Raw genomic sequence first — 27,879 nt, 5'->3', positions numbered from 1 at the left:
AGAAGATTGGTTTAGTAAAATGCAGGACTTATGAATGATATCTTATTAGGAACTTGATCAAAATTTGCACATGGAGAGCAGATTCATAAACCTAAAATTGACTCCTGAGTCTTCAGAAGTTCTGCCTTGAAAGGACTGCAGCATCTTCATCCTTTTCTTGAAACCTCTCTCAGCCTGAGAACTATGCAACAACTGTTCTATTTCAGCATGTTTCCTTTTATTTATCCATGTATTAATTTTTTTTTTCATTTATACCAGCTGAGCACTGCAACCCTTTTCTGAAAGACAGGAATTCAGTTAGAAAATATGCCACAGAAGCCCCTTACCTGCCTTTGCACGGGGTAGACTGAATCCCACATGATTGCATTGTAAAAACATCTTGCCCTACTTTTAGCTTGCATGCAGGCCCACTAGAAACATATTTGCACTTGAGTGCTTCCACACCTGAGCTAAGAAACCTTACCAAGTCCACACTGCATGGGAACAGAGCTGCTTGCTGCATCTACACCCACAGCTTGGGTGTAGGGTGTATTCTCAGTGCAAACTGATACTCTGTCCAGACAGGTCACCTTTCAGTTAATTTATTCCTAGTCTATCTATTCTGGTTGGAAAAGGCCTTCAGGGCCAATAAAATAATCCATTATTTTCTCCTGAAAACTGCTTGCTGCTTGTGTCAATAAAGCTTTCATAAATATTTTTTTTAAATTCTCTATTATTTATTAAAAATTTCTGCATGAATGACTGGATGTGATTATTTGGCCAAAGGCTTTGCATTTGAGAAATTTACAGAAACAAAATGCTAGCAAAAAAAAGTACTTCTTCAAGCAGATCACTTTGGAGGCTATTCCCCACCATAAGCTGGGGAAGTAAAGTGAGTCAATCTAAAATATTTATGTATTTCTCTAGGTATAACAATAAGACAATCAAAATATTTCTCAGTTGTCACAAGTAAAAAAAATTAATTGTGACATAAGGACCCCAAAATACTGATACTTTATTAAATACAGTGCAGTCTAATGAATTACTCTAATTATGGCAACCTTCTCAGACACAGGTAAAAGTAAAGTGTAATTTAATATTTTAACTTCAAATGAAAATGTAGCTCCAACGAATTTTCTACCAGGATGACAACTGTCTTATTGAAGACATGTTCTCTTTCTATCAAGGTCACATTTAAAATTTACTGAGGTCAGTGTCATAAATCACATGCTGCAAAAGCGAAATATCTATTTTAACTAGACTATTTGGTATATTTTAATGAAAAGAAAACAAAATATGTAGAAGATGATTTGGATTTTTCTCCGCCATTTCTTAAAAAAACAACAAAACCTTAAAGAACCACTTTTCACTTGCACAAAGTGCAAGACATATTTCTGAAAAAAAATGCATTTCATTTCTTCTCTTAAGCAAAACACCTATTTTCCCCATCTTTCTCTATTTGATAAAAAGCTAATGGTTGCTGGTAAGCACAGATCCTCCTTGCAGTGTGCACAAAACAAATCTGAAGTAGTTTCCTTATGGAGTTCCTGTGTAGCTGTCTAATAGCTTGAGTTCACTTGCTGAGAATAGCTATAGAAAAGAACAGCAAGTTCTGCCTTAATGGAAACAAAACATAACACCATTTATCAGCCACACAGAGCACACCAAAGAGAGAAAAAGCAGAAGTTTGGCAGCAAGTCAGTGTTTTACAGACCTTCCCTGAAAGGGCACCTGAAATCAAGTCTGACCTTAACTTGCTTCACTCTGGTTTTGTTGAAATTCATACAACTATGTAAGTGATCAGTCACAGCTAAAAAAGGATGATCATTAAAGGGAACAACTTACACTGCAATGGAATTTTGGCACTGTCACTGGTATTCCAGCTTACATATATTTGGAAAGCTAACCAAAGCACACTGCTGTGAGCAGGCTAGTGTCCCTGTCTCCTGATGCCCAGACTTACCTGTTTGTCTCTAATTTTAGCCTGCCCAGCTGGACACTCAGTGATCTGTGAGCAGCCTGGGAGTCATGGGACACCGTGGAGCTGAGTGTGCTTACACCTGAGGTAGCTACTGCATCCTCCAAGACAATGCAAGGCTGCTGGATGGTTTGATTCTGAGGCTGTTCATCTTGATCTTCAACTTCTATATCATCTTGATCAGCTGTATCACTTTCAGATGCAAGGCTAAAATGTGGCCTCAATTCTATTAAAATATAAGCAAGGGAAAAACCACCAAAGAAGTTAAACATAAGTTAAATATTAAAACAAAAGCAGACCCAAGTGATTGTTTCCAGATTATCCTATAGCTTTGGTTACAGCAGACCTGAAATTTCTGTAACACGACGAGATATTTTCTAGGGGTTTAAGATCACTCAAAACATAACAGCACTTTTGTTTATGCAGGTTATTATTCTGCCTATCAAAGAGCTGTAAAAAACAAACATCTGTATGAACATGATTCCTGATTTGGCTACCATTTAATGTCAAATTGTGCTGAAGTATAGCAGGGTTTCTTTTGTTTAATTTCATTCTCAGTAGTTTGCATTTTCTTATGTGTCTGACTTGAAACATTTTACTGAACAAATAACCATTATTTCTTTTCTATCCAGGTATTCCTACTGTTGCTGCTCTGGCATATTTAGCATTCCATCCTTATAAGAATACCATGTTCACCAAAAAATTGCATTCAAACATAGAGAAGAAATTACAAAAAGGCCCCTCTCCCAACAATTAAAAGCACACTTCCCTTCTGCTTATCAGAGGGAACGCTGCCTTTTTTGTAATGATGCACATCCACACAACTACAAACACAAAGCTATACCCTAGTTTCTGTTCCCTGTTTAAACTACCTGCCAGAGCCTACCAGGTATGCAAGATGTGTATGCTAGATCTGACACTCCTACACAACCTATTAGTGTTAACAACATCTGTTTGTTTATTCTAACTATTTAATATAAATCTTTCTTCTTTCTTTCCTTCAATTGTGGCTCCTTATTGCTAAGAACTCCCTCTAGTCTCCTCACCAAAATATAATTTTTTTCCTGAATCCCACTTGCTTTATGCCCTTTCTGCTGAGTAACTAAACTAACAAGTATGTTTCTCTTCCTTACAAAAGACGTTTTGTTCCTTGATCTATTTCACCTCTTCATTTCAATGCTACATACCTTTCTCAAGGCTGAATATAATAAGGTCAACAGAGCTGTGCTTCCTCTAAATTCAGGAAAGCAGATTTATTATGTAGCAGTTACCCAAATATTGCTAGGCAAATATGTCTGGATTTGCTTTGAACTTCTGCTCTTATAAGCAGGATGTACATGTTCTTTGCCATTGTTCACCACCAGGCAGCATAAAATTGGCTTTGTACCATTCCTTAAACATCCCATAACTTTTAGAAGTGTTAAGGGCAGTGATAAATCTCCACATTATAAGAAAAATAATTAAGAAAAAAGAGTGAGATGAAGGCAAGGGAAAGTAATCAGAAGTAGAGAAGCAGCAGATGATCAGTGCCTGAAAACCACTGGGGCACAGAGGCTTTTGTTTAAGCTTGACCACCTACAATTAATGCTGTCACTGAGCTGTATGGGGAAGGACAGACTACTAAGGAGGAATTGTAGTTACTCCTATTACACAGCAATGAAGTACATGCCTGTGAGAGGTGTTCAGCATTCTAATCAGAAGACAGGAGTTTCTTTGTGACTTGAAAGTAACACATAAACTCTACTTATATCTTGTTGTTTGTGCTAGGGATATGGAAAGTAAGGAGAATAGGAGTAGATGTAACTTTCAAAGTAATTTTCAGATTCCCTTATTGATAATCCAAGACTCAATCCACTGCAGGAAACAGGAATGTAAGTATTCTGACTTAAAGCATTAAATGAAAATTATTTTGTGATATTTGAAAATATCACCATTAATTCCAGCATTAGAAGTTAAGAAGAAGCAGAAAAACTCAACTTGGAAATAGATAGAGAAGTAACAGAATGGGCTACGGTTTCATCTAAACAGACTCTTTCCCTCAGTGAAGCCATACACCCTAAATCCACATTTAAAATACAAGGTAGAAATGCAGGCGCTGCAGACCTGTTTGTTTGGTTTTGGCAGGTTTTAATTCAAGGTTTTGGGCTTGTTTGGTTTTGTTGTATTTTGGGGTTTTTTTTAAGACAGCTTCTGGCCATAAGCAATAGGCCACATTTTGCACCTCAAAAAATTAGGTCCCAGAGCACCTTAACCTACTACTACTCACCGTGTTGCAGAATCGTTTAGATTACACATTGTGGAAAGGTGCTTTCCAATGCAGCTTGAACAATACACAGATTAATTTCTGAATTGCAAAGCAGACAGTGAACAGGAAAAAGGCCACTGCTGGTTTTCAAAATCCTAAGTGAAGCATCATGATCACAACTCTAAAGCATGTTTAAAGAGATCAGCTGATAAATATTTGCTGAGTATTAAGAATGACTCACCTGGGACCAGAATTGTAATAGCAGTCTGCACAGCTTTTCTGATTATGCTGTCCAGTGCAAACATCCAATGTGGCTTAATATTATGATTTCGGAGAACTTTATTGACCTAGTGAGAGAAAATTCAGTTCAGATATTACATATCCCACAGCTTAAAATGAGAATATATGTCATATGAAACGTTTAAACTTCTAGATGCTATATCCAAGCAGATGATTACAATTATTTCTTGATGCAACATTATCAACTTCGTCTATTTTAATATAAGTCATGCAATATGTTGTATTTTTCATCAAGTACTGGTTCGTGTGTTAGGTGACTGTGGAGAGAAACTTTGAAAGAATGCAAGCAAGACAAATAACAAGGACTATGTTATGAAAGGCTTGCAGCTGAAGCTAATTAATCTTGTTACTTTTTTTGGCATCACTTTCACTGCTTGCTCTGAGCACTACTTGTCTATTCTAAAGTACAATTGTAGGAAATACAAAAGAACTAATGTAATGCTGCTCCTACTTAATTCTGAAACTAGTTAATTAATGTTAGTTTAAACAATTAGGGAACTTCATTTGTGTGCTGTACCATTTTCTCTTTCCTTCTGCTTCTTACAGTCTGATGGTTTTCTACACTGGGTTGCTCCCAATTGCCTACAGACCTGCTTACAAACTGCTTTGAGTCATATTTAACATAGAAAACTATCAAGTTACAGCATTATAAAAAAAGGAGCCACTACTGATTATGAAAAAAAGTGGAAAAAAGATATTTCACTCTTCCTAAAAAAGGGATAAGTTCAATTCTCTCATTCTGTGATAACCTTTCTGTAAAAAATGACTGAAGTCACACAAATGATGCCTTCAGAGGATATGTAAAAGTTACTAATCCTACTATTTTCACTGCCAAAAAGAGTATTCAGTGATGCAGTAATTTATGCAGGTACCTGCACTGGCTTTGGTTGGGATGGAGTTAAATTCTTTCACAGCAGTCCACATAGTGCTATGTATTAGACTGTGGCTAAAACAGCCTTGATAGCACACACGTTTCAGCTCCTGCTGAGCAAAACTTAGAGGCTGTCAAGGCTGCCTCTGTTCCTTACACTGCCCCAGCAGTGAGGGGGCTGTGGGTGGACTAAGGGCTGGAGGGGCACATGGCTGGCACAGCTGGAGCAGCTGACCTAGGAAATATTCCCTTCTGTATAAGGTCATGATGGGCAATAAACTAGAGGCTGCTTTTTCCAAAGGAGCTGCTGCTCAGGGACTGGCTGGGCACAAGTCTGCTGTTGGTGACTGACTGCTTTTGCAACACTTGTGAGCTTTTTCTCCCCCTTTCACTTATTTAACAATCTTTATTTTGACCCACAAATTTTCTCACTTTTGGTCCTTCCAATTCTCTCCCTCCTCCTGTTGGGAGGGAGTGAATGAGTGACTGGGTAGGGGTTTTCCTCTAGCTGCCAGCCAGGGTCCACCCAGCACAGCAGTACCTGAGTCTGCTCCGTTCTATGGCCAGTGGCCACGAGATGGCACTTGGACACTGTGTTTGGACTGGGAGCTGTGCAGTGCCAGGGAGCCTGCCCTGGGCCTGGCACCTGGGCAGCAGCTGCCCCTAAGGCTTGCCCACTGCCCTCTGAGGCAGCACAGCCACCCTGTGCCAGCACTTTGCACCTTCCCAAAGCGACTGCCACCGAGACAGTGACGTGTTTAGCTAAGTCTAGCTTTATTGAGCACTGAAGAAATGAAATTTAACTTTGTCAAGATCACAACCATCCATAGTTATGTGATTTAGTTATTTATTTGGCATCACAAAATGACTTTTTCTTGGTTGGTCTGATAAGGATGTTGTGATTATTAAACACTGTAACCTAAGATCAGCTTATTAAGTACCAAGAGCAAGGGAACTACTTTCCCTCACTTTTAGCAGTGCCTCAGTCTCTGCAGCATCTGAGGTCTTGATAATGTCCTGGATTTCAGTGTAGAATAGAAATCTATTGTATGGCCAAAATAATTAAAGTTGCAGACATATAAAGCAAAGTTTTTCTTTAACTTTCTGTGGGTTTAGTTAAATAAGAGATAGTAATGACAGAGACACTTATCAGTAAAAAAAAGCAACTTGCAATTATGAAGTTAACAGAAAGTAAATTTTTTACTGATAAGAATACAACCCAGGAAATTACTACCAAACAACTGATGCCCAGCAACATATCTATCAAAACAGTACAAATATTTGTACTATTACCCCCTGCATTGTTCTCTTGACCTTGTATGCTTGTTTTTTCTCCTCCAGTATCAAAACAATATTAATATGAGATTAATAGAGAGAGCTGAAAACATACTCAAAAGAATCAAAAACTTTTGATTTGTAGAAAGAGCTCTTTCACAGATTCATTTAACACTTATTTTTAATAAAAGCATATAATCTTGTTAGATGCAACACTTTACATGCTATGCCATCCTTCCTGACTTGTCTTCTACTTGTCTGAGTGCCCCAGATTTGAATTCTAAAAGGCTCATCCACCTCAAATACCTACCTGAATTGTCATTTCATTTCAACTACATGACTTCATGTAGTCTGGTCAAGTGATGTTCAGCACAGCTGCACCCTCCCATGTTCATTATTCATCTTAATAATTAAGCCTAACTGTTTGGGAACTAACACTTAAACACATACCATAAGAAAACATTTGCTGTTTGTAAACTGGCTATTTAAGGGCTACCCATGCATGTTTTTGGCTGCTCAATGTAGAAAATGATAAATCTTGCATTTATCATTGGTAGAAAAGTAACAGTCCTCCTTATCCTGCTTATTATAAATTGAAATGAGAATTTTATTTTGGCAGAAATCTGCTAATCAAAATACTAAAAATAAGAATTAATATAGTATTACAAGGTAGATAGACTACTATGGGGGGCAATGCATTAATTTGTAAGAGAAGTTTAGGAGATCTGCATTTATGTAGGATAAACCTGACATTTACTGTTAGTCTTATTACCCAGGAAACCTTCAAAAATGAGATTTTTAAAAAAGGCTTTCCTGCCTTACTATTATTACACAATATTCACACAATTATTCTGAACTTGCTATATCTTTAATCAGTAAGATCTCAGTTCAGGGTCTGTGTCCTGCCAAAGGATCACAAGGCAACCAAACCAAGTCACTGCTATGGGTTCAGATTTTGCTATTACAGTTTCAAAGCCCTCAAATATTATCGTTTCAGCAGCTCTGGGTGGAAGTTAAACAAGTTCACTTTGGTCCTGGTTTGTTTCGTTTTTTTCAGTTTAGGTGAACAAGTTTCTGAGTAAAAATGCAACTTACAGCATCTTGAAAACCAAACAGCACAAGCTGCACTTGGCTGATACCATGGCTGTCAAAGTCCAACTCCAGCTTCAATTTTGAAAGCGTGGTTGCGATGATTTTGCGATCAGTGGACCGTACAAACTCTCTGAGGCTGGAAACGAGTGTTGTGATATGTTCCCATTTTAGCTTGGGTTCTTCAGCTCCCTGGCAGAAGAGAGAGAAAAGAAATAGTTTTGATAGTCATATTTTTTGAAACATACATCCAGAAAGACTTCAGTTAATAATGTCAGCTGGCAGTATGGGTTTTCAGAAACTGCTGCTATGGTTAAGGGGAAGGTGCAGCTGCAGGTCAGGTGCTGGTGGCAGCATAACTGCAGCAGCACAGAGCTCTGGGGCTGGGCTCCCTGGGGACAGGCAGGGGGGAACTCATTGAAAAAGTGGCTGACTTCATTTTACACCATTTGCTGAAGAATGTGTGCACACTGCAGTGTGTATGTGTCTTTCAACAGCAATGAATAAAGATATGAATAAATGTACTGTACACTGGGTACTACAAATGACTCATAATTGCAAACACACACATGCTTTGCAGTGCTTCTAATTTCTGGGTGCCTCTCAGAGACAATGTGCAAAGTCCTACAGCAGCATTTAAAAGAAGAGATTAGTCAATTATGCAGGAGGCTCACAAAGGTACTGCTTGTTTCTTATGTGTCCGGTTTATCTCGGCTGTTTGAGGGGCCTGGAAAGGCCCGGGGGTGGCCTTGGGGCAGCCCGCGTATCGAAGGACGAGAAGAGGCTTCAGTTCTTCTTTCGGTTTTTATGTTTATTAATTGTTTATCTAAAAGATGTTCTTTCAGCCGAACAAAGATCTGCTCAGCAGTCAGCCATGGGCACACTGTCTGCCCTCCCGGGCAGCCACGTATCTTTATACCCTTTGTTACGTGTACAATATTTATCATTTCTCCCCAATACCATCTATTCTTATAACTCGGTGCACTCTCAGTAATAGCCAATCCAAAGGTGCCACCGTGGCCAAAGAAGATGGAGGAGAAGAGGAAGAAGAAGAAGGACAGGACACACCCCAATTCCTCCATCTTACTCCTCTAAACCCCCCTGTACATAAATCCTAAACCCTGTGTCTCACTCTCTAATTAACTAATCCCTTCACCATTCACCCTGGTGAAGCCCTCATCCTTGTCGTCTCCTGTGTAGGGTTAAAGTCCAGCTACCAGACACTTCTGGCAACATTCCAGGACTCCCGAGCCCCCCAAGGTGGTCTCGGAGGCTCAGCATCTCAGGACTGAGATCTTGAGATCCGACACTTATGTAATTTCCTAATTTCCCTTAATACAGAACTTCTACACTTGGCTGTTCTTAAAGCAAGTCTACAAAGATCTCACCTTTCTAGTATATTCATATGCCTATTTTTAAAAAGCTTTTGTGAGCATGAGCTACTAAAAGCAAAAAGCTCAAAAGCATTCATCAGAATAACCAGCCTAAGTAACCAGGAAGCAGAGCACTGTCTTTGCTCTTATAAGTAATGTTATGTCAAGTGAATGCAAATTTCAAAGCCAAATCTTAAATTAAGCCAGAGTTGTAGTTCAACATGAAGTATTAGATGCTTATTCTGAAGGAAGTAAAGTAAATATTTATATAGACTAAGGACATCCAACATTGATTTCTGTAAAAGAAGGACATATGGCGTTTGGTTCTATTGCATTTGCCAATTTTATGCCATGAATGTTATGGCTGGCCAGACACCAAGAGCTCTTGTTTGCCAGTAACACTAAGCTCTTAACTATAGTCAAGCAATTCTGATCAGGATGAAACAAGGATAATTTTATTGAGAATGAAGCTTAAAAAAACTTCTAGTGCAGTCAAAAATACCACTGACTAAAACATCCACATGAGATAAAAGGTCCTAGCCTCTGATCTTGATCTGCCTTGAAGAATTCACCTGATGACTTTCTATGCAGAAGTGGATCTCTCAATGCTCTGCAGTAGCCAATCTTCTTTCCAGGTAAATAATTAAAAAGCCATTAGGGCAGATAGGTAAATGCACACCATAGCCCTGGACTAGAAGATCCAAGTCCACCAAGGCATGAGGCACTGTGGGGACAGGAAGAGCAGTATGACTTGCTAATTAGAAATAGTGACCCATTTTGTGAGGGGCATTCTCCTCCCTAGCCCTCAAACCCAATGACTTTGCTGAAAGCTTTCTTGTGAAAAGTGTTTGTGAAGAGAAAAACTCTATGAAATCCTAAACCCTATGATGAGGCCTAACAAGCAAGCCAGGCTTGTTCTATTAGTAATTTCTTGCATTTCTCAAGGGAGAAAACAGTCTTTGGGAGTCAGAGCTCAGCATCCTTTTGAAGGGCAGCCAGTCACATGAACATGAGTTTTGAACTCTTTGGCTCTAAAATTCTGTGTCTCCTCTCTCAAGCTGTTCCAGCCCAAGCTGAGAAATGCATGAAACACAGAGCACACTCTCTGGGATTTGTGACTGAGTTTCAGCCTCTCACAATCACTGATTATTACTTGCATACACATGCAAAAACTGTGTCTTTTACAACACACTCTCACAAAGCACAGATCACAAATGTCTTTCTCACTGCCTTATCTTTTAACATTTTCTGTAGTTACCGGGATAACTGTGGGTTACTCTCTCCCGGTCCCAAGAGTTAGAAGCTGTTTTTATTTGCATGGCACCCATTTCCATTTACATGCATAATAATCATACTGTTTTGCATCAGTTTCTAAACACTAGTGTCTTTAGAAGATGAGCTGTCACGTTTTATACAAATGTTTTAGACCAGCAATACTTTGCCTTGAGAGTGAAGTGAATCAATTAACTACTAACGCACACACAAACAAGAACAAAAAATCCTGTCATCCAATTACAGTGTTGCAACACTTAGCAGTGAGGTCATGATCTGTTATTTCTTCAGTGCTGTCCTGAACTGACACATCATCATAATGAATCATCCCCACAAAAGAGTGCCAAAAGGTCATTCTGCAATTATTTTGTTGTTTGTTGAAGTTCTCACAATTACTACATCTTCCCTCCATACATGCTCCCAACAGCACTGAAGGATAGGTGCAATTTGTTTTCTTCCCAGCCCCCTCTTTCCCCTGTAATGGCTGTTGGCTAGGAGGCAATGGTGTATCCATCAGCCCCATTTTTTCTATACAATAGCCCAACATAAGGCCAGAGCAGGCCAAAGGACCTAAACCTCCCTTTGTCAAACCAGTCAGTTGGAACACAGAACTTTAAAAGGGGGTCAAGATAATCCACTCCTGGAGATCATCTACCTTATATGAGTTACTCAAATTTGAAAAGCACTGGAAAAATAGAGTATCATGAAAACATGTTTTTCTGTTGTCTTGCCAGTGCTAATACCCAGGTATATACATAGTAATTACAAACAAAAAAGGCCTATTTAATGCATCATGAACAATTTCAAAGCCTGTTTTTAATAGCCCAAATCAAACAGTAAAAAAAAAAGCTTACATGTTGTATGCTTTCTAGTTTAATCAAACTTCATTTCTAGCTGCACTACTATGTTTAATTTCAAGAGTTCCAGGTAACTGCAGAGAAGTCATAGAATTCCATAAAATTCTTGCTGCCCTCTGGAATTACCTGAGTCAAAGCTTCCATCAGGTTCCTCACCACCTGCTCTTGGTCCTCAGTTAATATTCTGTGGAGGGTGGCTCTCCTTTCACTATCCTTCTTCAGCATGAAAAACCCAGAATCTTTCTCTTCAGGTGAAGGAGGTGCACTGTGATCCTCAAAATGTTCATCTGGGATGCTGAATAACACAGTGAAAAGAAACATTACAAAACCCATCCTGATGCACACATTCCTAATCTAACAAAAATGTCAGGTAGGTCTTTACCTCAGAAAAAGGGACCGGATTCCCTTCCCATCTTTTTCTCCACAGGATTTGGCTCTTGTTTTGAAAGAGAATGGATCAATTTTTAATTCTGTATCAGGTGAGACAGAACCATATTCACTGCTGCTACTTGTATCTTCCACCAGAACAGGGACAGGTAAGGATATGCTCCGAAGATACTCTATTTGTATAGGAATATTCAGAAATTAGAATTTAATAATGCCATCAGAGTTTTGAAGTGAAGATTTTTTTTTTCAGAGGAAACAGAAAAACTCCAGCCTTCCCACATACACAAAACACAAAATATTAGAGAAAAATTGACAAAAAACACCTAAAACTTTTTTGTCTGGAATAGAGTTATCTTTCAGGTATGTTTTTATTCCTGAAAGATGGAAATGCTGGGCTTCTTGAGAGTTCATTCACAGAACTTCAACACTGAAGTGAATGTGCATCCCCTGTCATGACTTCCAGCAATAGGAGAACTTTTCTACAGGGTAAGTCATCCAAGCACCTTCCAAGATCTTAATATTATGGGTGTATATATTTATATATACACTACATATAAGTGTAGATACTAAAACAGATATAAGATACATTTCTTCATCAAATTCATTTGTACAAGTTTAATTCACAACCATTGACTAGTAATAATAAACATGCAGGTAAGTCATAACTTAATTTTAAATCCAGAGCACACATTGCCACTGCAGGAAACTACTCATATCTATTTCACATATGCACATTTCAAAATGTACTTTAATATCAATTCAGCATGAAGGTAACTATGTGTGTGTTCAGTTCCCTCCTGCACTCTTCCAGTTAATTTCCTGAAAGAGAGGAATATCCTATATCCTGGCCTGACAAGGGGCTCCAAATGCATTCTGGTTTGTCACTTACAGAATTTAGTCTAATAAAAATCTATGCTATCATTCTCCATAAACCTTGGTTCTGTGGCTACCATGAAACAGCCATTGGTTTTCACCAAAAGTCCCCATAAACGACAGCACAGCCCTACAATCCCACCTGCCTGCACAATTAAGCCATAGTCTGGTAGGATTAAAAACAGTATTTCAGATATGCACAATGAATTAGATGCTCCTAACAGAGAAGGGTCACTTATCTTCACAATTGTGATCACTTCTCTTTCCATCTTTTTAGTGTTGAGAAATTATACCAAGGTAAGTGATAACGACAGTATCTACACAGGTATGGTTTTGATGGAGAAGCAGGTTAAAACTCACCATTTGTGTTGGCTGAAAGGACTGTGTGAGAAAAGGAAAGAGAAAAAAGGAAGTTAAATATGCTGAAATTAACTGAGAAAAGTCTAAAGGGTGACTTCCCATTTTTATGGATTATCTCAATTCTCCTGGCTGCAGTCTCCAAAAGTGTAATTTATTGCAATTTAATTTTATTCTGAGGGGGTGGAAACTACAATAAAAGTGATCATCAACTATCATCTCTTTACCTGATATTTTTCTTTCTTTAATATCATGCTAAAAATATACAGAAGATATTTTCCCAAGTATATATCTACACACAATAGAATATGTTATTACTGCTCTCAAAACTCCTTTGCTACTTTCCATAATTTAGAACACTACAGGAAATGAACATTTCCTGAAATGAAATTTCATGAAACAAAAATAATGCAGTGTATGCACATTTGCTATGGAACAAAGATTAATTCTGCTTATGTAGAAAACTCCACTGAGATTTAATAGCCTGTTCTAACCTTACACAAAATATACTCTATATAAATATTTTTTCAATGAAAACGAATGCAAATTTAAAAAGAGGGAAAAAATGAAACAAAAATGCAACAACCATAAAAGCTGCACAAAATCACAGACTTTAAAAAAATACTAGAAATATTTCTATAAATTGCCTTCTGCGACAACATGGTAACAGAATTCTGACAAAACAGCATTTCTGCAGTAAGCTGCTGGTAGAGAAGGCCACAGCTGAGCATTCACATGGGATGGAGATCCACTGTGTTCCCCTTAAAGACTAAATCAGCAGTTCCAGGAAACATGGGCAGGAGGAAACTTCCAGATTGAATTTAGCAATGCTTACCTGAGAGCTTTGAAGGAGACTTTCTTTTCTTGCTTGAAACCTTCAAGAATTCATCTATAAGTAGCTCATGAGCAAAAGCTCGTTTATCAGGATCTGGTTCAAAGCAACGCAATATGAAAGCCTTGGCTTCTGCAGACATGGATTCAGGAATTTCTGGGTGTATTTTAAACATCCCCACCTGAGACAAATAAAGGGAGAAACAATGGCCTGAACTGTTCTTCCCCCAAACACTAAACATCAACAAAAAATTGTTTAGATAGTAGAAGTGGTATATAATTTTCAGGTTTTAATATTAACCTTATACAACTAGTTTATTAATTCAGAGAAAAAAAACCCAAACTATTACAAACTGCATAAACAATTGTATTTAAAAACCCCCACAGCTGCAAGTCGAGGCTCTTCACAAAGCAGAGAACTGTTTCTTTTTCTCAGTTTGGTGTTTTTTCTTAATACCCAGGCTGCTGAATAGCTGCTATCTCTCTACTAATCTATTCAAAAATACACAGCACTCCCTCTCAGGTGAATCAGATTATTGTTCTTAACAGAATCCAGGCACTTCCTTTATCTCCCTTTCTTGCAACCTTTAATTCTCCAAAACAGTCATCAGATCTCCTGTGTTTAGAAATATGACTCAGCTGTACAAAGAAGATATCTGACCTTAAACATGGCTGCTTGTGGTTCTCCCAGTTCATAAAACGGGGGTTTCCCTGTAGCCATCTCAATGATTGTGCATCCCAAAGACCAGATGTCTGCAGCCTTCCCATAGCCACGTGGCCCTTTGTCTATGATCTCTGGTGCCATATACTGGAGAGTACCTGTTTAAAACACACTCTTTTTTGTTTACTTAGGTGTAATAATGCTGCAAATAGCTAAAAGACAAGAGGAACAAAATGACTGAGGAGTGAGCAATATCAGAAGAGTTAAAAAATCTCCTTTTATTATTCAAAATTCAAAAATTTTCACATGCATTCTATATAAAACTCAAAATACCAATGAAGATATTAAAGTATTTGGTATCATCTACTGATCTGGAGATCCCTTTTCAATGTCAATGACAACTGCAAAATGTCTCGATGAGCTTTGGATCAGAGAGAGCTTTCTTTTTTTTTTTTTTTTTTTTATATCTTAAGATTAAAATATGGGAAAGCACTCTGAATTGTACCCAGAGAGGAAAAGGAAAAGAAACCTGAAATCTTAACCTAAAGGAGTAGGTGAGATGAACATTTTCTTCTGAAGTAAGGGAATTAATGCGACACATCGTCCTGCGCTCTGTTCCTTTTTCAGAAGCAATGGAAGAGCAAAGGATGGAATTAAAGTAACAGCCACTTCTCATTTTACATATCTATTTTATGCAGTGTCACTGCATGATTTAACACCCAAATCAAATTATCAAGCAGAGGGAGGAGCAACTGAATGACAGGTTCTGCAGATATGCAATTCTGGCCATGAAGCCAGGATGTCCAAGCCAATCATGAAAGAAAAAGATCAGCAAGATGAAAAAGCTACACGCACAAAGGACACAGACTCAAAGCAAGCACAGGAGAGACACAGCTCTTCTGTTGTAGAGGACTTTGATGTCACAAGTGGAACATCCAAAACAGCACTCTCTTTGAACAGTGCATACAAGTACAGCGTGTAGCTTAAGCGTGTAAGCTTATATATCCGAAAGTTATTCTTCCAGTAACCTTTTATACTGATTTGAAGTCAATGAAAGTTCAGCATCTGTGGATTCTGACCCTACATACACAGTTCGAGTGAGGATAAGAAAAATCTCCTCTGGGAACATACCAGTGAAGGTTTCAGTACAAGGATTGATTCCTGCAAGTCTCTTTGAAGTTCCAAAGTCCGAAATCTTTAACACTCCACTGTATGTGTTGATAAGCACGTTATCACCCTGAGGAAAAGAACATGCAGAGCAATTATTTTTCTCTGCAGACCCTTTATCTAAGACTTTTTGCATAACCTGTTTCTACAATACACTCTTTACTAAGTAAGTGACTTCTTAAGAGAGGAGATGAAAGAGAAATCAATACTGTTCCTGCTGTATGCAATCCCATTAACAAAACCTTCATCTTAGAGTGAATTTCCCCTCTTACCAGAAGGAGTTCAGTTAAAGAACACTAAAAGAGGGAAAATAGCTTTTTTTAAAAAAACAAGCCAAGTACTTTTTCATCTGCAATCTCCTTGGAAAAGAACTTGCTAATTATACCATCAACAATCTTCTTCAATCAGATTTTATGAAAGTTCAGTCATGTCTTTGAAACCAGAAAACAAAGTATCTACTTTGTCACATATTAGGTTGTTATATGAGAATTTTCCTAAAATAGAAAAAAAACCCAACATATTTTGTTGGTGCAAATTGAAACCAACAATGGTTCACCTATGTAACCCATGGTTGAGAATAGCAGAGAGCTTTCAGAAAAAAAGGTTTTAAACTGCAGGATAAAAAAATGGTTATGCAGCTACATAATACTGTCAGGCTTAACTCTCTGCAAATCCTTACCTTTATGTCTCGATGCACTATTTGATTATCGTGGAGGTATTTTAATCCTTCAAGAATCTGCTTGGTGTAAAAGCCAATTGTCTGCTCATTATTTTTTAATGGTCCCCATTTTGATCGTAGAAGAGCAGAAAGACTGCCTGTAATTTTGGAGAGCAAAAAGTGAGAATAAAAATGCAATTAAATTCTGCTTTCTCCCCCAAAGGAAAAAAAAGTAACAAGAAGCATCAATCCCAATCCAAGTGTAGGCATCTCATCTATAACCAAAGTTATCTCCAGTCAAATGCTTTCTTGCATCACCACTGGCCTGTGCAATTAAAGAGAGAGTCTCAGTATCTCCTGGGCAGTTTGCAAAAACTGAAGCCCATGGGAAGGACTTGCATTGGAGAAGCTCATGGAGGACTGTCTCTCTTGGAAGGGACCCCATCCCTGCTGGAGCAGGGTAAGGAAGTGAGGAGTCCTCCTCTCGAGGAGGAAGGAGTGACAATTTCCATGAACTGATCACTTTCCCCATCCCCCTGCAGCACAGGTAGGAGAAGAGAAAATCCTAAGTGAATCTTAGTCCAGAAAGAAGGGAGGGGTAGGGGGAACATGTCTCTAAGATTTGGCTGTATTTCTCATTACCCTACTCTGATTGGGTTGACAATGAATTAAATGAGTCTCCCCGAGTCAAGTCCATTCTGCCTGTGAGGGTAACTGATGAGTGATCTCTCCCTGCTCTTATCATGACCCATGAGCCTTGGGTTGCATTTTCTCTCCCCTATCCAGCTGAGGAGCAAAATGAGAGTGGCTTTGGTGGGCACCTGGAATCCAGCCAAGGTCAGTCCATCACTGATGTGTAGGTAAATGGAGCTCACCTGCTATAGCAATGATCTGAGATTTATTGGTAGCACACCGTATCTAACTACTCAAGCAGTTTGAAAACACAGTTTTCCCTATTGATTTCAGAAAGAGACACTGTAGAATATTACACCTGTATGAAATATGTCTCGTGGCCCTATTTTTATACTTTTAAAATGCTAAAAAACCAAAACAAACAATCAACCACCAAACCAGTCTTCTCCCAAAACTTACCACCTGGCACCTGTTCCATGAATATTTTGATGAAGCCATTCTCACTAAGAGAACCTAAATACTGGACAATGTTCTTATGTTTGAGATGCTTATGCAAAGCTATTTCTTCATGCAGAGGTTGGGAGTACCTGGAAAGAAAAGAAGCAGTTTATTCTTCACCTGGGTGAAAAAAGCCATGAAACAGCTTACTTTGAAAATGACTATTTGTTAAATGAATTTAACAACACTGTTTGTGACCAGCACGTACTAAAATATTATGTGTTCATATGTAAATACAAATAACATATAAAAAAATATAATATTGTGTATTCATACATACAAAATGTTACAAACGTACATAGAGTGAGGAAAACAAAATTCTGAAAAATAAACTACACTCCACTCTAATTCCAAGAGAACAGTTGTGAAAGTAGTTGGATTCATATTGGTGCCAAAGTGAACTAGTAAACTATAAAGCCAGTGTATAAATAAAAACAGTTCAATAGTGAAAATTAATCACCATTTAAATTTTATGGTAGAAGCCTTTGCTGAAGTCTACATGGGGCATCAGAGTAAGAAAACAGAAATAATTAATCAAGATATTTTTAAAACAACAGATTGAAACAACTTTACCGAATTCAATTTAGTCCAAGGTAAAGTATTTTTAAGAGATATGCTTTTCAACAGTCTTCTTGGCAAGAAAGTTTCTGGAGTCAGGATCTGTCTCCAGTGTTGAATACCACCAGAATTCCGCAGCTGATGTGTGAGGTAATGTATTAGTTCCATCCTGAGACTCCTCCTAACTTAGGCCTGCCCTAACCCTTCCCTTGGAGGTGGGTCAGCTGCCAGATTTTGTGTATTTTCTGTGTATTTCTGGCAAAATGTAGACAATATGCTGACAGTCTGGTAGCTATCTTCTCTAAAGCACTAACATCTGTGGCAACACTTTCAGGGTAGCTGAAATACATGAACGACACTGACCTCCTTCTGTCAGCCCAAATGTGAAAAGTACTTGCAGCATTTGCAATTGAGGTTGTTATGGGAAAAGTACCTGTGACTTCCACTCCCTTTTATCACCTCTCCCTCAAAGAGCATCAAGACACTAGTAGAGGTTGAACTCTTAATATAGTGTAGGGAAAAGAAAAGTGATCATCTGAAAATCCCACTGGAGAACTGTTGCAGAAAATAATTATTTGGTTAATGAAAAGTATGATTATGCAACTCTGAGTCTATTTACTAAAAACTAATTTGACTTTTGTCTTACCTCTCCACATGATTATAAATATTCTGACTACATTGTTAGTCATACAGAAATGCTAAATCAAAGATTGTATTCCTGAGTTCTGCTAATGAGATATTAATTCTGAGCAGCAGCAAAAAGACCATTATAATTCTTCTTCCTGCACTTTTAAAAAGCACAGTTGAGATTTGAGCAACAAAATAATTTTTCAAACAAAGTAAAGCTATAAGAAAATTTTTCCCTAGGATGAAGCACTTTTTGCTTTAGAATTTAATCACTAGAAGACTTTAAATGGTATGAACAAAAATTCTTAATCATCATCATAGAATGGTTGGAGTTAGGGAGAGACTTTAAAGCTCCAACCCTCCTGACATGGGCAAGGATATCTCCCACTGGACCACGTTGCTCAAGGCTTTATCCGAGCTGGCTCTGTCAGTCACTCTTCCCTTATCTGCCACTGCTGTAACCCTGTCACAGAAGGCCACCAAATTTGTTAGGTGTGATTTGCCCTTAGTGTTGCCACATCCACTGTCACCAATCATCTCATTATTTTCCATGTGCCTTAACACAGTTTTAAAGAGCACCTATTCCATTATCAAAATCAGCAGAGAGGTGAAACCTTCATTAAGTTCCCTGGGTCTTCCTTATTCCCTTTTTAAAAACAGAGGGTTTATTTCCCTTTTCTGGTCAGTGGGAACCCATGGATGCAACTCTTCAGGCCCCATGGACATGTGCATGTTCAGGTTCCTCAGATGGCCTCATACCTGATCTTCTAGAGAGGGTGGTTTTTGATTCTACCAATCCCTGCCCTTGCCTCCTGTGGCTTGGGTGGTGTGGCTGGAGCAATCGTTGAAGACTCAGCATTCTAATGTCCTGGACGCCCAGGCCTCCTGTTTCTTCCTGGAGAAGGTCCACATGTTCCCTAGCCCTTCTGTTATCACCATGTACTTACAGAAACTTTTCATGATGCCCTTGACATCCCTGGCAAGATTCAATTCTGTTAGGTGCTTTCGCTTTGCTAACCTGATCCCTGGCTGCTCAGACAACATCCAATTTCTGTGTATTCCTCCCAGGCTACGTGTCCTTGCTTCCACCCTTTGTAGGCTTCCTTTTTATGTCTGAGTTTTCCAGGAGATGCTTTTTCCTTCAAGCAGCTGTCCTGGCTTTTTCTCCTGGTTTCCTCTTTGTTGGAATGGAGAATTTGTCTCTGTAGTCTAACATTTCCTGACAAGTATATTATTCAACAGATTTTATTCAACATATAGCAAAATTGAAGGCTCACTGTTTTTTGCATGGAAATATTTTAATTTCCAGCCCTGCCTGACTCAGAACTTAAACATTTTTTACAAATTCAAAAGGTGGTAATTCTTACTTATAAAATAATACAAATTAACTTCAGAGATTGTTTTCTTTCTATAGACTTTTTTCAAAGTGTGAATAGATCAGGTTACAACTGACCAGAAATGAATTAATAAAATTTTCTTACTTTGCTATTAAAAGAATAATACTTGAAATTCTTTCTGGAAGCTTCTAAACATTTAGATAAAAGACTAACAGCCTCCTAACAATCTCTTTTTGTGGTACCCTTCGCACACTGAACCTGAAACCTATTCTGTTAAAAAATCTTTTAAAATGTGTATTGGAAAAGAAAAATCTGGATTTTTTTTCCTTTGAAGTAGTTACTGCTGTATTCAGGCTATCTTTCTATTAACCACAGTTGTTACAAGAAAATTTCTTCTAACATACATAAAACTTGCAACTATTTTGGGTCAACAGATTGTTTTATGCAATAAGGTAATACTTTCTGGGAAATCATAACATATATTGAAGTTCAATTTGAAATAACAATATAGAGGATGGAAAGATTCCTGTCTCCATAATCTAAGTTCTAATACCTTTAAGAGATTATGAGAATGGAGAAATTATTAAACCACAAATCCATTTGACCAGCCAATGTATAAATGAGTTCCAAAAGATCAAAAAGTGCTAATTTTTAAACATCAAAGAAAAAAATAAGTCAGAACAGAATAACCAAAAGGACAGACCCATGAAGAAGAAACTGAGCTAAGCTTGACAGCTTAATACAATCAGTTTCCCTTGGAAACTCTTTAGATTTCATACCATTTTTATCACAATATTTGTGGAAATCTGTGTATACAAAATAGCATAAGACTATGAAGACCAGTAGACTTCATATACACAAATACTAAGGACATGAAGTGACTGGTCCTTACATGGAAAACTTAATACAGGAGAGAGGGCTACACATACAGAGACACTCAGCATTAAAAAGAAATTAACGAAGAGATTATTCCGCATGATTTATTCGAATGTTGAAACTTCAAAATATTTGGTGCAAAAACAAGAAAGAAAAATGTCTTTATCAACAATTCAGGCCCAGAATTTTAAAGGACTGTACAAATAATGAATTTCAATAAGTCTTTTATGAGGACATGCCAGAGTATGTCTAGGTAGAGAGGGCTTATGACCAGGTGTTTGAAGTAATATTTGGCACTTCAGTGGGGTTTTTTGTTTAGTTTTGTTTTGCTTCAAAGAAAAAACACTAGTACCAAGCCCAGCAAACATCTAAATTCTCAATTGTGATCACAGTCTACTCCACAACTTGGAAACATTTAATTACAAAGAAAGGGAACACTGCTATATACCGCAGACAGGTAATATATTTGCAGCTTTGAAGAAGAGGCACTCTTTGATCAGCAAATTGATTGAACAACATTAATGATGAAATCATGTAATGCCCAAAATTCGGAATTAGCCAGAGTTACTATACCTGCTGTCTCTCTCTGGGATTTCTTTAATTGCAATTCTGACTTGATTGCTCAGATCTCGTCCTGCATACACAATGCCGTACGTTCCTTTTCCCAGAATGACTCGCTCACCATTCTCATCATACTCATAATCATACTGCAGAGCAAACAACAACAACATGAAATGGAGCAGAATAGCACTTATTCCATCTGACCCTGTGATCATAACTAAGGCATCCAAGATGCCAGTAGCTTTCTGCAGAACACAGAGGATAAAGGAAAAATAACACTTTAAGATGATGACTGGGATGCCGTGCAGACACACCGATGTTTCCCCAGTGGCTTCTGAGGTAGCCTTCTCAGGGAAGAGCTGAGCTGGGCTGTACCCAGTCGGTGCCGTTCCAAATCGTGTCTCAGAGAGCAGCTCTGCCAGCAGGAGCTGCACAAGCAGAGCCGACAACAGAGGGCACTCACTCTGCGCCAGCCGGAGCCCGGCTGCTGCTCGGGCACAGGGAGCAAGGCAGGACACGCTTCATTCCTCCCAGGGGCTCTCCTGACCTCCCCACGGCTTCCAAAACCAGCACAGCCTCAATTCTGACACTGCCAGGACTGCCAGCAGACTGTGCCAGTGGAGGTTAGTCAGCACTGCGGCGCATTAAGCGTGGTTTCAGCTGAGTTTGAATTTCAAACAGTCTAAGGCCAGCCCCAAAACATTTGTTAGAGAGATTACCAATGGGTCCCCTTGTGTAACACAGACACTGAATTTTACAAGCTCACTCCTATGCTAAACCCAGTAGCTTAGGCCTAGTTCAAGTATTTTTTTTTATTTTCTTCCGTATAAAGACAGCTATCTTTTTAATAAAAGAAAGAACTTGCTACTTCTTTCAGTAGTTTGTTTAAACAATGAATTATTGTCATGGTAGTCATGCCTCTTAATTCAATTTTTTTGTTTTCATTATTAAATTACATTTTTATTTAACAGAGTAAAGAGACCATAAGCACATTGCTATTTTTCCTGCAAAAATACTTACCACTGTAATGAAGTCACCCACTGCTTCTCTTTTTGCTAAAATAAACAAACAGGCACCCTAAGGTTCTCCACAGAGGCTCTTTTTCTCTGCCACAACTCACCCCAGTGGTTTTTCTGTGTTCAATCTCTGATTTCAGAGGGAGAATGTTATAAAATATGTTATAAAATGCTAACATCAAAATGGGGACAGAGAGCTGTCTGTATTCATCACATAGCACTGACTCTCTCAGTTAGTTATGGATGTCTCTAGAGCTTCAAGACACCAGAATTTCATGTGATAGGTCAGGGGCTTATACAATAGGTATTCTATTCTGCTCCCTGCCACCTCAAAGAAGGCTTAATCACCTTAAGAACTGCATTGCACCCAATAGTCCAGTACTCCCTCTCCAACTATGTGTGTGTCCAGATAAAACTCCAGGTGAGAACACAGTGTAAACAGTAACTTCACTAATTAACTTCATTAATCCCTAGAAAAGGAATGAATAATTTACTTCAGTGAAGCACTAGACTAGAAGCCCTTAATTTTGTATGTTGAGAGAAAAAAAAGTACAAATACCTCTAGAGAGTCTCCATCACATTCCCCTTCCTCTGTAGTCTTCCCCATTTCTTCAGTGATACTGTTCACCATGTCAAAAAATCTGTACCAAAAATAAAAAGGAGAGGAAAAAAGCAAACACACACTTGAGGCAGTAACTTGAGACAGTAATTTAAGACAGTATAGGAACAAAGTAATAAAGGGATCAAGAGAGGAATTAAGTACAGCAATTATTATTCTATATGACTACATATTATGTAATAACAATGTATATATAAGTACAATTTATACAGCCAGTATAAATTCAGTATTCAAGTTTGCATTTCTTGCAGAAGAAAAATTTTGTGTACATGGTTATTTAGCCATCAAAATCTGAAGTTTTTCTACTCCTTTTGCATGTGCAAAAAAATCCATCATATCTGAAATTACCAGTGGAATTAGTATTTCAAAATCCACAGCTCAGTTGAAATGCTCATCCTATACCACATTTCTTTATGTCCATTGAAAGCACTGAAGCATCATGAGAAGTGCCGGGAAGTTTTGCTACATTTGGAAGAGCTTTTGCAGTGTAGGAATGCTAGCTTCAAGTTTTTCCTTGAATGGAAAGGATTTCATTTAAAAAAATACTATTATAAATTCTATCCTTTTGAAAGAAGGTAAGTACAAAAACCATGTCATGCTAAGGTATTGCTTACTTATCTCATCAGAAGAGCTCAGATGTGAAGGGGAATGAACATGGTAAAGAACATATATGAACTGGAATGGATGAAAGACAAGCTAGAAGTTGGGCTTTGAGGTGGATCCAGTCATTAACAGAGATCTCTGCAGTGCTTTTAGGCAAATTTGCAGCCATTTTAGCACAAAAAGATGTGAAATTTCTTTTGGGAATGCTTCCAGGATCAATTCAACACCACAGCCTCAAGCTTGTGGAGCAGAAACACAGCTTAGAGAAACTGAGACACCCCTAATTTTGTGCAACAAAGCTTCGTCAAGTTTCCTGCAGGGACAGAAGAACAATCTTATTTATGTAAACAAATGCTAATATAAAGGAAATCAAGTATGTTGGTTTTAATTGTAAGTAAAGCTGTATTTACACTTACAGAGAAACTTGACCAGACTTTGTTGTTACTCCAAATGTTCCCACTTCAATAAGTCCTTCTAAAGTTTAGGATGCTTTGTTGGACTGGGGGCACACATTTTTAGTTAAATGTAATATTGTAACTATCACAAAACTAATCCCAGAAAGGTATGTGTAAAAAATAATTAGATTTATAATTGTAGTTGCTTCTAATGTTTGCCTGAGCTTGTTCTTTGACTCCTCACACATCAGATCTCCAGTGTATTAAGGTACACAGGGTGCTGTGCATTAAGCTTTAACACAAAACACACTGATCACTGAGGACGCTCAGATCAACTTTCACCATAGTTCTGAAACAGTCAGTCCCTGTTGTGCATGCAGGGATCTATCCCATCACAGGCCATGGCTTTTTGAAATAACACTGTGACTCACCTTCTACAATGAAGTTCTGTGCAGAAATAGATTTGAAAGTCATCCGAGTTGTGCAGCACATACAAGAAACAGCATCGTTCTTCAAACTTTGAAATGCTGAAAGAACACCCAAGAAAGTTATTGAAAGATGCATTTAGACTTCTACCAGCTTTGTCAAACCATGAAGATCAACCCATTTAACATGGGAAAGCACAAGATTAAATCTGAGAATCCATAGCTTTTCCTTATTGTAAAATCACTCTTTTGTATCCTCTAAAGTTCAAATTCTGATGTTTGTTATCATACAGCTTGCTACGCTAGTCTACACATTGCTCAACAAATAGTAGGAGCAAAGAAATTCATAGGAAGATTTCCATTGACCTCTAACATTTTTGTCTTCAGTACATTTAGGTAAGGGCTTGCAACCAGAGTGAAACATCCTTTAAGGATCATATTAGAAAGTTAGACGTTGAACTGAAAGGAAGAGTTCTTTGTGCTTTAGACATCAGCCACAGCTCAATTTTGAACACAAAAATTTATACTCCGCTCCTTGCTAATTGGTACCTTGATAGTAAGTAGGAAAAGTGTTTTTAAATTAAGTCAGCATCTAAATATGAGGTGAATTACTTTATTACACTTGCCCGCTCACGTCTTCCTTCAGTTTTGGTTTTATCTGCTATAACTGCAGAGCAAAGATAAAAGAGGAGGCATGTATGCCATTTTCTTATGGATGCATGAATATCTCAGTGCAAAAACAGAAGAGGTGCAAACTCTTGTACAGTTGCCAGTTTTCCACCCCAAGTAGGCGGCAGTTCGTGCAAAGATATTCATTCACCAGAACTGTTTTGTATGCATGTCATTACTCTGCTCCTTATAGAAAATATTAAATGTAATTTGAAATAGCTCTTTCTTTAATTTTGTTACATATTGAGTGCCAGCTGTCAAGCTGATGCAGTATAATTGATTCTCACTATATTGGAAAAGGATGAAGGGAAATGGCTAGAGGTGTTACAAGGGAAAATAATGCAGTATTTGAGAAACCAAGACAAATAAGGTCTCCTTATTAAGCTTATTAATGTACTGGAAAAAATCCATAGTCCTAGTGAAAACAATCTATTTTAGATGGATCAAGACAGTCATCGTGTTACTACTTAATTTGTAGCACAATAAAGTAGAATTATGTATTATGTTGTAACAAAGGATTGATGATTTGATTAATGTAACTGGGTGAATTTTTTTAAGTATCAGGAAATACTTGGAATATTGAGCCTTTAATAGGTGTTTAAGATTGTCTGATACTTGCTTTCCTTCATGGTTGCTCTATTGTAAAACCCTCTAAGTTTTGATGAACAAATGACTCTTTAGACAATCTGGGGTGTCTGCCCTTCAAAAAGCTACTTATGAAAAGAGTGAGCTTCATTGTAAGAATATTTGTCTCTGGGTGTGGTGACTCATTTATTTTCACATTAGGAAAATTCATAAATGCTAACTAATGCACACATTTAGGGAGACAGTCACCATCCTGAGCTTATAAACTAACTTTTAATTCAAGCTTTTCAAGCATAAAAGTAAACTCTCTAGAATTGGAGTAACTGATATTAATAGAATTACTCATTCAATTTCCATGTGCAGTGAAACAGTGAAACATTTGACTGACTAAATTGTTAGCTGAAACCTGACATGCCCAGAAACCACTGACAAACACAGCAGTGAATAAAAGGGTAAGAATGTGGAGTGTACACATAGGCCGGGGAAATTCATAAATATTTAAGACCTTTAAGTGAGGGTTTACGTTGCTTATATGTTGCTTTCCTCCCTGGGAAAAAAAAAAAAAAAAAAAAAAAGAAAAAAGAAAAAAAAGCTAAACTAGAAAAAGGAAGACTAAAAAATCACCTGAATTATAAAAAGACACAGGATAATTTGCTCAGAAAATGCCTCACTCTGACAGTGCCCAAGCAGATGTAGTATCCACTGACATCTGCGACAGCAGAACTGGGGCTGAATTTGCTAAACTCCACAAACACATGGGGAAGCAAGAGCAGCATGGCCTTGTGCCCAGCTCATGTGCATCCAGAACTCCCCTTAGTCAATAAGAAATACTGCAAATGCTGTAACTACTGATTACTAGTACTTCCAGAAGAAGCAGGAGATTCAACAGGTGAACACTGGCAGGAATCACAGAAAAGGAGCTGTGTGGAACTTCAGTGTGTTTTCGAGAAGTCTAGAAGTACAAGCACCTCTTGTTGTAATTAAGTAGTCTGATGAGATTCAAAGCTCCAAGAGCTTGGGATGGAAAACAAATATCCTTGTCTCAAGCTTGTCTATGTTCCTGAGCTACAAAAGAAACAGGATGCAGACCTCTGAAGCACACTCCCACAGAAACAACACGAGTAGTGGTTATTTCATAATCCAGAACTTCTCCTGAACAGTGAGTAAAAGCCAACCTGCAGCCTAGCAAACTTCAGACAGCCACTAAATCTTCCACTGGAAAAATAAATTTCCTACCTTCTTGCTCATGTGCTGCCAGCTCTGCAGAAGAGTAGGAACTTTGCTTGATAACCTAAGACGCAAAGTACCTTGAAGAAACAGCCATGTTCCAAAAGCTCTGACAAATCCTTTAAACAGCAGTTTCTGGGCTGATTCAATAAGAAACACTTGTATTTAAGAGGTCAAGAGGGCATATGGCAGAATCAGAGGTATTTACATTGGCACACAAACCGCTAATCGATGAGTTTCTTACTCCAAAGCCAACTCCTATGACTTCCCGCATACAGAGTGTGATTTAGCACTGTTCTGCTCAGGGAGTTCTACATACATTCCCCGTTGTTTTGCAGCTCCTGAGAGCTGAACCCTACTACTTGTGAAACAAAATGCTGATTATGCGGGCTGTTACACAGCATGCAGAAGAAGTGACCCTCTGTCACTGCAGTGAAGTATTTACCAAAAACGTGAGCCATTTCAAAGCCAGGTGTCTCTTCAGACCCACTGTCTCCTTGTGGAGTACCATAAATATTTATGGAGCCCTTTGTCATAAAAGCCTCCAAGATCATGTACAAAGACCTGCTTTGTACATTAAGGCTGCATTTCTAAAGCTGACTCTTAGTAGTCTAGAAGGGCTGAGAATCCTTATAAAGCCAGGAACTGCCCCTTCCTAGACCACTTTAGGTCTAGGAGCCTCAAAATAGCCAAAAATAGTCTTGATACAAAAATAGATTAGAAGCAGGCCTAGTTCTGCAGACTCACCCACTCCAAACAATACTTGCCTTCATAAAAGTAGGAAAAAACCCCTGTAGAACACTGAAAAATTAAGTGATCAGAAACTTGCATATATTTAAAAGAAGAAGAAAAAACCTCATTCAGCTTCATGCTTGCATAAGATAAGTATTTCCCCCTGCAGCTCCTCATGGAAGGAGCCAGAGAGTTCTCTAAGAATTCACAGTGACTCTTGGCTCATTGTAAAGTCATCTGAGTTGTTTTGGACATCTGTTCAGATGAACAGATTGGAAAATCAATTGAAAAATTAAATTATAATTCACAGTTTAAATAACCAAAGCAGGAGGTTGCACTAGAAAC

The 27,879-nt window shown here is 38.1% G+C and overlaps 1 protein-coding gene across 1 annotated transcript in view; it reads right to left on the bottom strand.

Annotated features, from left to right (window-relative positions):
* MAP3K5 (mitogen-activated protein kinase kinase kinase 5) overlaps window positions 1–27,879 on the bottom strand; it is a 97,973-nt gene that overhangs the window by 4,345 nt on the left and 65,749 nt on the right. Inside the window, exons 13-26 of the mRNA XM_064708342.1 lie at window positions 24,328–24,423; window positions 22,839–22,920; window positions 21,276–21,409; window positions 17,266–17,393; window positions 16,195–16,331; window positions 15,480–15,585; window positions 14,349–14,506; window positions 13,692–13,869; window positions 12,860–12,880; window positions 11,622–11,799; window positions 11,366–11,534; window positions 7,744–7,929; window positions 4,444–4,549; window positions 1,943–2,183 (exon numbers count right to left, since the gene is read on the bottom strand). Coding sequence (XP_064564412.1) covers window positions 1,943–2,183; window positions 4,444–4,549; window positions 7,744–7,929; window positions 11,366–11,534; window positions 11,622–11,799; window positions 12,860–12,880; window positions 13,692–13,869; window positions 14,349–14,506; window positions 15,480–15,585; window positions 16,195–16,331; window positions 17,266–17,393; window positions 21,276–21,409; window positions 22,839–22,920; window positions 24,328–24,423 — 1,920 coding nt within the window. The remainder of the gene's footprint in view (window positions 1–1,942; window positions 2,184–4,443; window positions 4,550–7,743; window positions 7,930–11,365; window positions 11,535–11,621; window positions 11,800–12,859; window positions 12,881–13,691; window positions 13,870–14,348; window positions 14,507–15,479; window positions 15,586–16,194; window positions 16,332–17,265; window positions 17,394–21,275; window positions 21,410–22,838; window positions 22,921–24,327; window positions 24,424–27,879) is intronic.

Source organism: Zonotrichia leucophrys, chromosome 3, assembly GCF_028769735.1.
Source record: "Zonotrichia leucophrys gambelii isolate GWCS_2022_RI chromosome 3, RI_Zleu_2.0, whole genome shotgun sequence".
Classification (NCBI taxonomy): domain Eukaryota; kingdom Metazoa; phylum Chordata; class Aves; order Passeriformes; family Passerellidae; genus Zonotrichia; species Zonotrichia leucophrys.
Note: the sequence above shows the minus strand (reverse complement) of the source record. Positions and strands in the feature narration are given on the sequence as shown.